Raw genomic sequence first — 13,200 nt, forward strand, 5'->3', positions numbered from 1 at the left:
GGTAACATCAGTATACTGTAGGGGTAGTATACTGTAGGGGAAACATTAGTATACTGTAGGGGTAACATCAGTATACTGTAGGGGCAGTATACTGTAGGGGTAGTATACTGTAGGGGTAACATCAGTATACTGTAGGGGAAACATTAGTATACTGTAGGGGTAACATCAGTATACTGTAGGGGTAGTATACTGTAGGGGAAACATTAGTATACTGTAGGGGTAACATCAGTATACTGTAGGGGCAGTATACTGTAGGGGAAACATTAGTATCCTGTACGTAAACACTCTATTTGTACGTAAACCATTTATTATCTTTAAGAGAATTTATTAAGCTAACGTTTAAATGACATTAAAGTGTTTTGTGAGCAAGATTTGGGTATTAGGGGGTTAAAGTTGAACTAAAACATTCGCGATTCCTCCTGATCCATGACGGGTTCTGGAACTTAACCTGGCGAATGTTCGAGTGATTAATGTACTTAGCAACCTGTTGCTGTAAACACACGCCCTAACAGTCCGGATCACCAGGTAGCGCCCGAGCCGAGTGCTGTCTAGCGGCGTCCGCGATGGCGGATGTAAACAAAACGCTTGAATTATCGCCTAATGGATTGAAATATTCCTCCGCCTCGAATGCGGACTTCTCAGCGTCATCTACAACATTCCAGCCTGCATTAGAGACAGAAACAACAACCGAGCCTAAGATTCCAGCTGTTCTCTCAGACATCATTATTCAGAGGTTTGGTTACTGAACAGAATGAACTGCTCTCTAACGGGGTGTTAAAGCAAACTGACCCGAGTGTCTTTCAGATATGAAGGCAGTAGATCAGGAGAGCTGTTCCATGGGGAAGGAGTGGCCTACTTTATAGGTGGACATCTGTACAAGGTCAAATAATAATTACTGTAAATAGCACAAAGCAATATGTTATACCTAAGTACACAACTTACTTATTAGCATTTCAATATTTATTTCCCAGGGAAACTTTATGGATGGCATGATGCATGGGCATGGAGAATACACATGGGCAGATGGTTTAAAGTATAAGGTGTGTAAACATTTAGTTGATCCTTGCATGAATAAATACAAGCATCATGATGAAGATTTAATGCAGGTATTTACAGCAGAAGTAACCAACTCTGGTCCACTGGAGAAACCTGCCTGTAGTGTTTATTTTTGGTTTAAAAAAATTCATTTGTTCATTTATTCGTTCATCTTTAGTGCCGCTTTGTTTTAGTCAGTGTCCCAGTGAATCCTTTTGAGAAGTCTTTCTTTTTATGTGCTCCTGGAGATTATTAAGACCAAGATAAAGCAATTACTAAAGTTCAATACATAGACGAGGATGTAAAGCTGGCCACCCTATAAGAGTTTAGATAGATTAATTTCTTAAGACAAAGACAAATATATTGAAATCTTTTCTTGTTTTTTTTAAATCACATGATGTCAGTGTTTAAAACTCTATAATAACAAGGTGCAGTTTTCACACCCTTGAAGGTCTGCCCTCCTTTTAGTTCCAGTTTCAGGAGTGTTAGAACTGAACTTTTCAGGGTAGGAATACTACAGTGATTTAAATTTCTAACACTGATTGCATTTGACAGGGGGACTTTAAATCAAATGCTCCTATGGGACATGGGATGTATACATGGTTAGACGGTAGCACCTACGAGGGAGAGGTATACAATGGCATCTGCCATGGCACTGGAAAGTACAAATCTGCCAAAACCTGCACTACATACAGAGGGCAATGGCACAAAGGCAAAAGGCATGGCAAGGTAGGGAAGAATATGTCTTGTGTTAATTTTCTTGACTTCAAGGTTTTTTTAACAGTGTTTTTCTTAATGTAATACATAACTTGATTGTAACAGGGGACGATGTTCTTCAATCTGGAGGCAACATCTTGGTATGAGGGTGACTGGGAAAACAACCAAAGAAAAGGCTGGGGTATGCGCTGGTATGTGCTGACTCCCACAGTTCCAAATTTCAGTTGGTGCTCACACTACACTAACACATGAAAATGATTGATACACTTCTCTTCCACCCTAGCTATCAATCAGGAGACACATATGAAGGCCAGTGGAAGAACAGCGTCAGACACGGGGAAGGAACAATGAAATGGATTAAACTGGGTCAGCAATACAGTGGGCAATGGCTTAATGGTGTTCAGGTCTGAGTTTCTATCTGGTCTTAACCACTTCACTGTATATAAACACACTGTAGTCCACATTTCCAACTCTATGTTGTAAATAGATCCATATTTTTGCAGCATGGGCATGGGACACAGACATGGTTTTTGCGACGAGTTTCTGGCTCTCAGTATCCTATGAGGAATGAGTATAAAGGGGAATTTGCTCAAGGTCTGCGTCATGGTCAAGGAACATTCGTCTATGCAAGTGGAGCAGTTTACACTGGATCTTGGAAGGATAACAAAAAACATGGTCAGGTAAATCCTTTTGCTCTTTTTATATCCTAAAAAGTAGTACAGTGTTTCTTTCCTTAGCATTACAGGAAATGTTTTTTTTTTCCCAGGGAAAGTTTATTTTCAAAAATGGTCAGGTATATGACGGAGAGTTTATTGATGACCATATGGCGGAAGTTCCAGCATCCTCCACTAGTTCATTATGTGCACTAGATGGATTACCTCATAGTACTGAAGAGATAGACAGTAGTGCCTCAATACTCTGTCCTGATATAGTTTTGAGCATTGAGACTCTTTTGAACCGAATTCCTGAAGTGCGAAGAAGGCAGGAGCTCAGACAGGTCAGTGTGATTTTAAAATCATTTAATTATGGTTTAGGCTTCAAAAACAGAGGACATTATTATTATTATTATTATTATTATTATTATTATTATTATTATTATTATTAAATTATTAATTTTCAACAATATTATTATTGTTTCTATAATACTATACTATATATAATGTATTAAACTAGAGTATATCTGGGTTGACATTATGTTCATATGTATTCAGGTGGAATTTTCCATTATGAGACACATCACAATTTTGAGGACAACATATAGTGTGTACAGCAGCCTTGGACAAGAGAACTCTCCAGACAACACTTTCCTGCTCAGTCAGCTACAGTTTTGGCACTTTCTTAAGGACTGCAGTGTTCACCAAAATGGATTAACACTTGCGCAGTTGGACCACCTTATTAACAGTACATACTTCTTAGTAAAACTGTCATGGTTTCATATCTGTTTGACATGTTTTGTTAGAATAACGTTTACAAATAAAAACCTAATTTCTAGATGAACTGACACCATTTTTCTCTTTCATATAGATGATGTGTCTCCAGGGGAGGTTCATTCACCTTCTAGTACAATGTTGCTAAGGAAGTGGATTAGTTGTATTGTCATTGCAGCATACCATATTTACCACAGAGACTTCGAGTAAGTGTTACTTTTTCCAGTGGAGAGTTGATCATTGCTAACAATGTGAAGGTTTCAAGCTAAAATCTTACTCAATTCTTAATGCTTCAGGTCCTCTAGCAATGTACTTGCAGAGTGCTTTTCCAAGCTCATGAGGCACAACATCATTCCTATAAAAGGTGATCCAATATTTATTATATAGTGCCATAAATACAGTATTGTTTTAAATATCACTTAAATTTTCATTGAATCTCAGTTAAAAACCCACATGTGATGAAATATGATTCAGGACCTCTTTACTGCCACCATCTTCATGCTATGATTGGCAAGCGCTATATTGACAGATGCTGGGACATATACCAGACTGTCCCTAAAGTCATCTCAACTGTCATCTCTGACATCATGACTGCCAGGCACTTCGTCTGGATGTTTAAGGTAAAGACTTTATCACTACTACATATTTTAAACAAACCTAATTCAACAATTTATAATTTTTTATTTACAGGCTCTCGGCCTCTTTGATTGTGCATTAACCACAACAAGATTACTGGAGATCCTCTCACTAGAAAATCCTGTGATCTACAGTTCTACTCACAGTAACCTGGATTTGGAGGTTGGGTTTACTGTTAACATCACATTTCAAAGCTAACTGCCATGAGTAATCAAAAACATTTTTGCTTTAAACATGCATAAACCAAGCAGCCCAGATCACCAAATACCAGATGCATTAACCTGGTGCTTGGTGGGAGCAAATGTGGACTGACTGGTATCATTGATTGTTTTGGGGAAAACCCTGCTATTGTTTTCAGTAAATTCAAATTCTAATTAAACGTTTTTGGATCAGATCTGGTTGAATGTAATAACTGCATTGCAGATCCATTTTCTGGAGTTCTTTGAGGCACTGATAGGTTGTGCTGAAGTGAAGAACATACATGGAGTTGGAACTGCACAACACAGACAGTATGAGTTAAGATATCCTGATGAGACTCCAACAGGAGATCAGATGAAAAATAGCCCTTTTCTTAGCCAGTTGGCTTCTCAGGTTTGTGAATACAGCATCACTTTGACAACTCAGTTCAGAAATGTGGAATATGAATGTGAGAGCATGTATAGATTTAAAATAAATCAAATTTGTATGTGTACACATTTGGACACATTTCATATATGCTCTCCAGCAGTACGAGTCAACAGTACTATCCTCAAGCACCATCATTTCATCTGCCGTCAGCCTGAAATCCCTTGAGGTTTCTTCTATTATATTGTTGTACAAGTTCTTTAAATTTCTGTTTGCTGGGAAAAAAACCTCCTTAACTCATGTCTCCTTTTAGGAATTTAAATCCAATACAACAGTACAGTCATCCCTAACTGAAGAGTTACAACATAAAGGTACAATGTACTTTCAGATGCACATACAAATAATTTTGACTAGTAAGTAGATGTAGAGTATGCATGCATTTCTTTGGCTTTGTTTTACTTACTAGATCAGGGAATTGAGGATCTAAACTGGCTGTTCAAAGCACATCCGAGATTGTATATTGTTTGTGATATGGTTTGTGTATTATTGGGTAGAAGTTACAGAGGAGCGACGGGAAGAACAGCTAGAGAACTGGATTACTCACATTGACCAGTTCTTCACGCACACATTCTTCCCAGCATATGAACACAACTTGGTGTGTAAAAAGGAGATGCAACAGGAACGCAGAAGTCAAACCACTGACAACAGAATCACTCTAGAAAAGGCCAAGGCAAATGCTAAGTACTTCACCTTTTGGCATCATAAATACATTTTTTACATTTTGTCAAGTCTCATTTTCACTATAAAACAAATTGTTCCAGTAACTGCTGCTCATGGCATGCAAGGAACAGAATCAAGGATATGTTATTGATCAGACATGTTGGTTTTGTTCTAAGAGATCTGCGGAGGGCAGAAGTAGAGAGAACCAAAAAAAAAGCAGAGCACTCCAAAGAACAAATGGAGGAAGATGAAGAGAGAAGCCACGCCTTAAACGACCTGAACAATTCATCCACAGCTCTCACAACCCCAGTGACCACCTCCAACTCTTTGGATTTGAAGCGATCACCCGACAACAAGAAGAAGAAAAAGAAATGAGACAGAGTATTCCGAAAAAGCTTGTTTTAATTGATAAAAATTTTACAAATGAGTAAAGGTATATATAAATTTGCTTATCTATGTATATTTAACACCAAATAGTACTGTATAAAAGAAAATAAAGGTAATGAGGTCTGTCTACATCTCTGCTCAAATTAAATATCTTCAGGTGGTGTAAACATCATGAGGTCACGCTCACAGACCGATTGTCTCACTCTTTCCCTCTGCTCGGGGGTGAACAGCAACTGATCGGCAATCATCTGAAACAACAATTTGGTTAACGCTTAAACGCTGATGAAGTAAACTAGTATCAAAGGTATTTTTTTTATAGTGCTGTTGCAGGTGAGAGTGTATTAGAAGTTCAGGAAAGAGCCAAATCCACCTCTTCAGTCCAGGGAGTGACCAGCAGTGGTGCCATTCTGGGGAAAGCTGAATTAAAAAGTGTGAAGAGCGTGAGTGGTGAGGGCCACATGCTTAAATCCATCTCCATTAAACACCAAAGTGGAAAAAGCAAAGACAGCAATCTGAACACTTAGTGTACCTCTAGGAGTCATCTGTGCATCCTGAACAGGCTCTGAATGGTGGGCCTGAGGGCTCTCCATTTCAGCATCTTCTAGTCCAAGTGAGAACCTTTCCACTGCCATACTCTGCACAGGAGATAAGCTGCATCGGGCTGTGGGTTGCAGATATCGCTCAAAGTCCAGATCAGGAATAGTCTAAAATAATAATAATAGCAGCAGCATTACACTCAGTTGGCATAAATTTCCAGATAAGCATTACTAGATAAGGAATGGATTGGATATGATTACCTCACGGTCTTGATTTTCAGTCACTTTACAGTCTGCACTGATAGATCTATATATATAAAAAAATAAAGCCATGATTTACAAAAACCTGCACCTAATTAGCTTTTCCTTGTAGGTAAACCATTGTTCCAGTGAAGAAACTTATATTTAAATGGTAGATCTAAAGCTGAACTGGATCTGGTTTTCTTGAACATCTTCCTAAAAAAGACTTAAAAGAAGAAAGGTCTGGGCCAGGGGTCGGCAACCTTAAACACTCAAAGAGCCACTTGGAGCTGTTTCCCACAGAAAAACCACAGGGAGCCACAAAACCCTTTTGACATCTAAAATGAAGATAACACCGCAAGTGTAGAAAAACTGTAGTGTGTTGCATTTATGAAATCAATTAACTGCTACCGAGTAAACGAAATTTTATTTCTGCAGGCAAACAAAAATATTTTGAAGAGTTTGAACTAACCCTAAGAAAACAGACGCTGGGTTGAAGGTTACTTTCAAATAAAATGTTCAATGTCTAATTGAGTCCTCTTCGTATTCATGGCCAGGGCTCTCAAGTTTTGAAGACAGGCAAGCGTGACATCTCCAAACCTCAATTTTTTTTCATTGGTTGTTGCGTTAAATCTGTCCCAGATAGTGCTATTTTCTGATTGGCTATTGTGTAGCCTCTTTTTTTGATTGACTGATAAGTGTCAGGCTCACTAAGAACTGAGACGCGCTTGATTCCTGCACGGTTCCATAGAGACAGCGGTGTGGACTGATACATTTTGTGCGCTGCGGCTTATTAACTATATGATAATTAGTCAAAAGGAAATACGATGTGTGGCGGGAGAAAAGACCAAACTCTCAACGTGTGACACTTGACAGCCCTGCATGACATCAAAACTTTAACTTGCCGGCTGCAGCAAACCAAAAATGCGTCTGCTTCTGTGTGTCGGATTTCGCAAGTCGGCGGTTATGACGCATAATTTGAGCGACAAAAAAAAAATTAAAACACGGTTTATTTTAATGTTACAAGGAGCATCATAATCTTAGAATTTAGAATTACATTTTTTTTTAACTAACAAAATAAAATACATTTAAATTAAATATTTATTTTCCAAATCTAGAGCCGCAGCAGAGGGATGAAAGAGCCTCTTGCGGCTCCGGAGCCGCGGGTTGCCGACCCCTGGTCTAGGCACTATCAAAACTTAGATGCCATCCTCATTAAAAATATCAACACCTACAATACGACAACTAAAACATTCCAACAAATACAGTAAGAATAAAAAGGACATTCATCTGAAGAAAAATCCATGAAGTATCATTAGTTAAATTTGATAATTGGAAATTTCTGGCTTACAGAATGTTTTTCATATGCATCAATTTTTTTATGTTTTCTTAAACCTGGATTCCCAGATATTTCATATCAAGTTATACATTGTGAATTCAACGTTAGCTTGTTTAACTTCCTTGAGCAGAACTCTTAGTTAACCTCTATCACAATTTTAGAAATGGAATTAATTAGTGTAATTTACCTTTCATTAACACAAATATCAGTTTTGCCTGATGGTGCTGGAGAGACCTGGACTTGCTGTGGTGTGGTGGACATCACAGAGGGGGAGCAAGGGACTGAGACACAGCTCTCCATAGGCTCTGCTTGTGGAGTGGTCTTGCATGCTGAAGGTGAGTGGGTGAAACTCATTGCATGGGCTTGACTGTCTGAGTGGATCATGTCCACTTCAGCAATCACAGTCCCTTCAGTTTGCTCCTGGGACAGTGCGGAAGTCTGTTGAACACTTCTCTCTGGCTCTGTACTGTTGACTGGATGTGCAGGAAGTTGAAGTGGCAGTTCTTCTCCTGTATGGCAAGGAGAATTGTGTGGCTTTATGTCTGCTGTCTGGTACGTATGGTCATCTTCTGGTGTGATCATGAGGTCTGACTGGATGTTGCTGATACTTGTATGATGATCAGGATGGCTAAGTTGTGTGTCTGAGACTTCCTTAGGTGATGGATAGGGGGCAGACCCGTCCTGCCCAGGGCTGATATGAATGGGTTTGGAGGAGGAAGGAAGGGGATCAGCATGCTGTTTAGGAGTACGGACAGGAGTTGCAGTGGTGTGTGCTTTTGCAGCAGGAGAGGAAGAAGGGGATGCAGTAAGTCCACTTTTAGATGGAGTGAAAATGCAAGGAAGAGGAGATGAATGTGTGACTACAGCAGACCTCTTCAGTTTCCCCGGTGTGCTGAATTTATACCCATGTGGGGAACACTGGGTAAAGGTAGCCGCATTCAACCGAGACGATCTTCTTACAGCATCTGAGGATAATTGTGTCCATACTTTTAATCAGTTGACAGTCAAACACAATCACTAAACATCACAAGGCAAACCGAGATAATTGTTAAGGCTGTAGAGAACTCGTACCAACTACTTTGATTGGACTCTCCACCTGAAAGAAGCCTCCATGAAAAACCACCGTTTGGACTGGCAAAGTGTTAGCCGGAGCATTTGAAGCAGGAGTCGTGTCATCTTGAACTTTGTCTGAAGCCTCAGCAGTTTTAGCTGCAGCCTGCTTTGCCTTCATGGCAGCTTTCACTGCAGCCAGCCGACTCTTTGCAGCAGCACTGGCTCCAGCACCTGCTCCCAGCTTACCTCCTGCAGCAGGGGGCTTTTGCTTCATCATGCACAAGGAACACATGAAGTTTAATTAATTATACATCTATCTCCTCAATATTATGTCATCAACAACCCAGCATAGGGAAAGTTCAGTTGGTTGACGAGTTTAATAAGTATACAAAGTTTTTGGGGTTTAAACACAATTCTTGAGTGAATTAGGCTCATCGAGTCATTCAGTTATTTTCGGTACTTTGAACATGATCAACACAGACTGATATAAATATTGCAGATGTATAAAAAATATTAATAGTCTAAATAAAAATAGTCTGTATACCTTGACCACTTTCTTCTGCCTGGTGACAGGCTTGATCTCCTCTTGCCAGCCCCTAGCTTCAGCTTCTTTTAATGCATTAAACTTCTTATCAACATCTTCCACCTAATACAAGAGACAAGGTGACCAGAGGTAAAAGATTACTGAACCATTTTTCACAGTAGAAAACACATTCTCAAGCAATAGCATTTACCTCCTTACTCAATATATAATAGAAAGATTTCAGTAATGACAACGTCTTAAATAATCACCTGAAAGTACACCATGTCCCAGAACCCCTGCAAGTCCATGCAGGTCGTGATCTTCTCCCCTCTACCAAAATCACAATCATCAACCAGGCCACTAAACTGGCCAAAGCGTTCCTTTATTAGCAGTCTGGCCTGGCCAACAGCTGTCCGCATTCGGTCTTGCACTGGAGACATAGAGTAAAGGAGAGCACATGAACTTCAGGACTATATGAGCATAGAGGGTGTGAAAGACTGAATTACAATGTTCTTTGGGGGGGGGGGGGGGTGTTTTTTACTCACTCTCTTCCGGGATTGAGGAATCTTCAAACCGTAATTCCCAAAATTCAGACAACCCAGTCAACCTTTCTGTCTCGCTAGCCATTACTGCCCTATAGAGTACATTCAAGCACATGCACATTACATACCACAAACTCAGGCATATAGCTATTTGTAAATACAAATAATCCTTGTATACAGAGGCAACTGCTCTCACCTGAAATAGGGCACATCGTGCTGAGGTTCTGATGTTGCTGAGGAAGGTGAGGCAGCAGCAGGTGGTGAAGACGAAGATGGAAGAATAGAAGACACAAGAGCTGGGGAAGGAGAGGCAGGAGGTGGGCAAGAAAGAGAGGAAGGAGTGACAGATGAAGCAGTAGGTAGGGCAGAAGTGGTGGGATTAAATTCAGGAGAAGGAGCAGATGTAGAAACAGACGCAGGACATGGTTTGGATATACATGGTGGAGGTGAGGGAAGAGGAGGACCAGAGGAAGAGTCAGATGTTGGAGAAATTGGGTTTGTAGGCTCCATCTGGGGTTCAACTGAGAAGCTGCATAAAAGCAAGACCAAAAATTTGTGCACTCCAAAATGCAAACATGACAGACCATTGAAATGTAGCCTTAAGATATTCATACTGAAAAAGACCACTCATCACTGGCACGTGAATTAAGTACCTAGGTGAGAGGAAGGCATCGGCAGAGCGAGGAGAAAGGGGTGTAGGCTGGAATGTTCTCAGACCAGAAGGGGCCTGGAACACAAATCCTTGGGGTGCAAATGAAACTGGAGTCACATTAGTGTCCTCAGTCATCTTTTCCTCTTTATTACCAGGGGGATTTACTGCAGCAACCACCTCATCAGCAACCTGATAAAACATTTCCCAAACTTATTTATACTTATACTATATATTTATACCAGTCTGAACTGAAAAAAGATAGATGTTGTAAACCTCTGCAGGTTTATTTACCTTGTTTTCTTTCTTTTCAGCTGCCAAAGTGTCAGTATGTCCTGTTGGACAAGAGGTAGTCAGCTTAGATATATAAAATGCTAAGAAAATGTATATTCCTGGTAATGTATATTGTACATTGAACTTACCCTGCATAGCTTTTCCTCTACCAGATGAGGGTGCTGCAGGCTGCCTGCTAGCAGCTTTTGCTTTGGGAGGTCTGAGATCTAGCATTTAGTGAACACCAAACAAAAGACAATGATGAGAAATGATAAAATGAATGTGAAAAGTATAATGACCAATGAATTTTAATAGAGAATTGGGGAAAAATATACCTGCAGCGGGTTTAGCCACAGAGTTGGCTGTTAGGGCTGCCGTCACAGTTTTAGCAGCTGATCGTGTAGTTGGACATCTGACAATGGGGTCAACTATCAAAGAGACAAGAGGACTTGAATCCAAAACTATATCCAACAAATATTATTCCACCAGCTTTGAGACTCATGCGGGACAGAGTGGGCAACCTGTCAACAATTTACCTGTAGAAATTCTGCCTTTGGCCATTGCTGGCACTGAAGACTTTTTAGCTCTGGTGATGGGTGGCTCAGCTAAAGACCAAAATACAAAACCCACTTTACTGTTACAGGTCAATGCAGTGCTGTGCTTTTAAATAAACACTGGAAAATGACTAATGAACAACAAATATTCTAGAAACAAAAAAATTAAAAGTCCAAAGAAATAATCGCAGAAAAATGTCTCATACCCTTTTTAGGTGCAGGCTGTTTTTCAGCTGGCTGCTGTATGAGGCAGAAAAACAAGCAAAAGGTGGCACAAATTAAATATTGTAGGGAGTAAAAAATATATAAAACTAGAGAAGAGTGCCAAGACTAATGTACCTTTGGCTGTAGATGCTGTTTCATAGAACGGGTCACTCTGGTGGATTGCATAGATTCTGTGGTCTGAAATAAAAGCATGAGTCACTGAGCAATACAGCTGTAAGGTACAAATGTGCAAACAAATTAAATTAAGCTCACCTTTTTTGCCATTGGTATAACAGGATTCAAGGGCAAATAGCCCAGAGGCTGTGGGCGGTAGAGACCGACTTTAAAGGTACCTTTCTTTTCCTTTTCTCGCCTTTCTTTCTCCTTCTGCAAGGCTTTGTTCTCTTTAAAACGTGCCAGCATCTTTCTCCTCTCTTCTACAGCACTGTTATCTAGTCAAAAACATAAAGGGTTATTAGTTTCACAGGATGGATATGATTGGTAGAAGGAAAATTTGGGGGAAATCTTACTTTTATCTACTTTATCTTTGCACCCCGTATCTTGGGAAGGAAGAACTGACTTCTCAAAATGGGAGGCATCCAAAGAAAGCTCCAGCTCTTTAAGTTGGTCCAGGGGCCTGCGGAGGTTTTGCATCTTTTCCCTGTTCTCTTTTTGTGATTGGGAGCGTCGCCTTGACATTTTCACTCTTATCATCGAGACACTGCTGTCTCGCTTGTAAAGATGAGCAAAGCGAGAATCCATACTGCAAAGATGTTACATACTAAATATAAATACAATGCAAAAATCTTTCTGCATTTTAAGCAAGAAAACTGAGTCATTGTTAAAATGGTTAAATCCAAGAAACAGTTGTGACTCATCTCAAGTACATACACTTCATAGGGTGAATATTATGTCTAATACAACACTGATGCAAAAAAAAAAAAAAGGTATAATATAAACAATATCCATGAATGCATGTTTAATACACAAAAAAAAAGGAAACAATTTCAAGAAATATTTTCTCCTTAATCTCTTTACTGCAGTATGCCAGGTGTTTATTTATTTGCTTTGTTTAATAATAAATCAAACTGCACTACTAGTGATGATCATGTCGAACAGCTCCACTCCTGCTCAGATCAGATTAGCTTGTTTAGCTCTCATTTCCTCACCAAACTAGCTCAAAATAAAGAAATATAACTCCATATCTACCCAAAACAGGAATAAAAGAGATAAAGACATAGTTTTATTGTAGTTACGCGAGCATTAAGATCATTTGTTATTAATATCTTGCGTTGTTTTGTATGTTTTAGTAGTTATGTTTCCTCTCTCCCAATGAGGCTAACAAATGCTAATTGTATGAGTATCTTTAGGCTTTGTATCTTATATGTTCCTTTACCTGTAACTTGTAGCTTGTTTATGTCAAAACCACCTGTTCGTTGTCAACCGGCCTAATATATATCTTAAAAAACCGCGTTAAATACGAAGTAAACAAACGACGTCCTCTTCTTCGTCCACTTCGTTAAAACATAAGAAAGATGGCGGGTAGGTTTTGAAAATTCGACACACTCGTTCTGATTTGCTGATGGACACCCGGAAGTTGACGCTGATTCGTCGAGCGCCTGAACGTAAATACTTTGCCAAACCTTGTTTTAAAAATTCAGCATTTTCGATATATATCACACGTGCATGTCATACATACTGTTACACGACTTAATTCAGTCGGGTTTTATTGCCAGTCATTGAACTAAGCTGTTCATTGCTTTGTATATTTGCATGGATTGCTTGCATTTGACACAAGTTC

General features: G+C 39.5%; 2 protein-coding genes across 9 annotated transcripts; one reads left to right on the plus strand and one right to left on the minus strand.

Moving 5' to 3' along the window:
* Positions 1-403: 403 nt before the first annotated feature.
* Positions 404-5,617, plus strand: rsph10b (radial spoke head 10 homolog B). Of its 4 annotated transcripts, none has more exons than XM_027137727.2 (18): positions 404-733; positions 805-880; positions 972-1,040; positions 1,591-1,764; positions 1,858-1,943; positions 2,036-2,156; positions 2,256-2,432; positions 2,519-2,749; positions 2,964-3,153; positions 3,277-3,385; positions 3,476-3,543; positions 3,654-3,799; positions 3,870-3,977; positions 4,239-4,406; positions 4,540-4,608; positions 4,693-4,750; positions 4,934-5,109; positions 5,276-5,617. In XM_027137727.2, the coding sequence occupies exons 1-18, from the start codon at positions 564-566 to the stop codon at positions 5,348-5,350; spliced, it is 2,271 nt and encodes a 756-aa protein (XP_026993528.2). In that variant the 5' UTR covers positions 404-563; the 3' UTR covers positions 5,351-5,617. The 4 variants fall into 4 exon arrangements, with proteins under 4 accessions (XP_026993528.2, XP_026993526.2, XP_026993527.2 ...); XM_027137725.2 differs by having other exon boundaries at positions 409-733; positions 4,543-4,608; positions 4,934-5,120; XM_027137723.2 differs by having other exon boundaries at positions 410-733; positions 4,934-5,120.
* On the minus strand, positions 5,484-12,953 carry dlgap5 (discs, large (Drosophila) homolog-associated protein 5). 5 transcript variants are annotated; one of them, XM_047817651.1, is made up of 20 exons: positions 12,796-12,953; positions 11,930-12,162; positions 11,673-11,851; positions 11,535-11,597; positions 11,402-11,432; positions 11,178-11,246; positions 10,977-11,069; positions 10,791-10,868; positions 10,663-10,703; positions 10,373-10,560; positions 9,916-10,248; positions 9,723-9,811; positions 9,447-9,607; positions 9,199-9,300; positions 8,673-8,922; positions 7,789-8,566; positions 6,284-6,329; positions 6,016-6,190; positions 5,857-5,903; positions 5,484-5,734 (listed from the first exon to the last, which is right to left on the minus strand). In XM_047817651.1, exons 2-20 carry the CDS (start codon positions 12,159-12,161, stop codon positions 5,630-5,632), a joined length of 3,060 nt encoding a protein of 1,019 aa, XP_047673607.1. In that variant the 5' UTR covers position 12,162; positions 12,796-12,953; the 3' UTR covers positions 5,484-5,629. The 5 variants fall into 5 exon arrangements, with proteins under 5 accessions (XP_047673607.1, XP_047673606.1, XP_047673608.1 ...); XM_047817650.1 differs by having other exon boundaries at positions 11,402-11,435; XM_047817652.1 differs by lacking the exon at positions 5,857-5,903 and having other exon boundaries at positions 11,402-11,435.
* Positions 12,954-13,200: the final 247 nt, after the last annotated feature.

This window comes from Tachysurus fulvidraco, chromosome 8, assembly GCF_022655615.1.
Source record: "Tachysurus fulvidraco isolate hzauxx_2018 chromosome 8, HZAU_PFXX_2.0, whole genome shotgun sequence".
NCBI classification, from domain to species: domain Eukaryota; kingdom Metazoa; phylum Chordata; class Actinopteri; order Siluriformes; family Bagridae; genus Tachysurus; species Tachysurus fulvidraco.

Coding starts and splice junctions, on each gene's coding strand:
- rsph10b (XM_027137723.2), top strand. CDS start 564: ATGGCGGATGTAAACAAAACGCTTGAATTATCGCCTAATGGATTGAAA. Junction 3,154..3,276: donor GTTGGACCACCTTATTAACA/GTACATACTTCT, acceptor TCTTTCATATAG/ATGATGTGTCTCCAGGGGAG. Junction 3,800..3,869: donor ACTTCGTCTGGATGTTTAAG/GTAAAGACTTTA, acceptor TTTTATTTACAG/GCTCTCGGCCTCTTTGATTG.
- dlgap5 (XM_047817650.1), bottom strand. CDS start 12,161: ATGGATTCTCGCTTTGCTCATCTTTACAAGCGAGACAGCAGTGTCTCG. Junction 10,869..10,976: donor TGTGGCTAAACCCGCTGCAG/GTATATTTTTCC, acceptor ACTAAATGCTAG/ATCTCAGACCTCCCAAAGCA. Junction 9,812..9,915: donor CACGATGTGCCCTATTTCAG/GTGAGAGCAGTT, acceptor TGTACTCTATAG/GGCAGTAATGGCTAGCGAGA.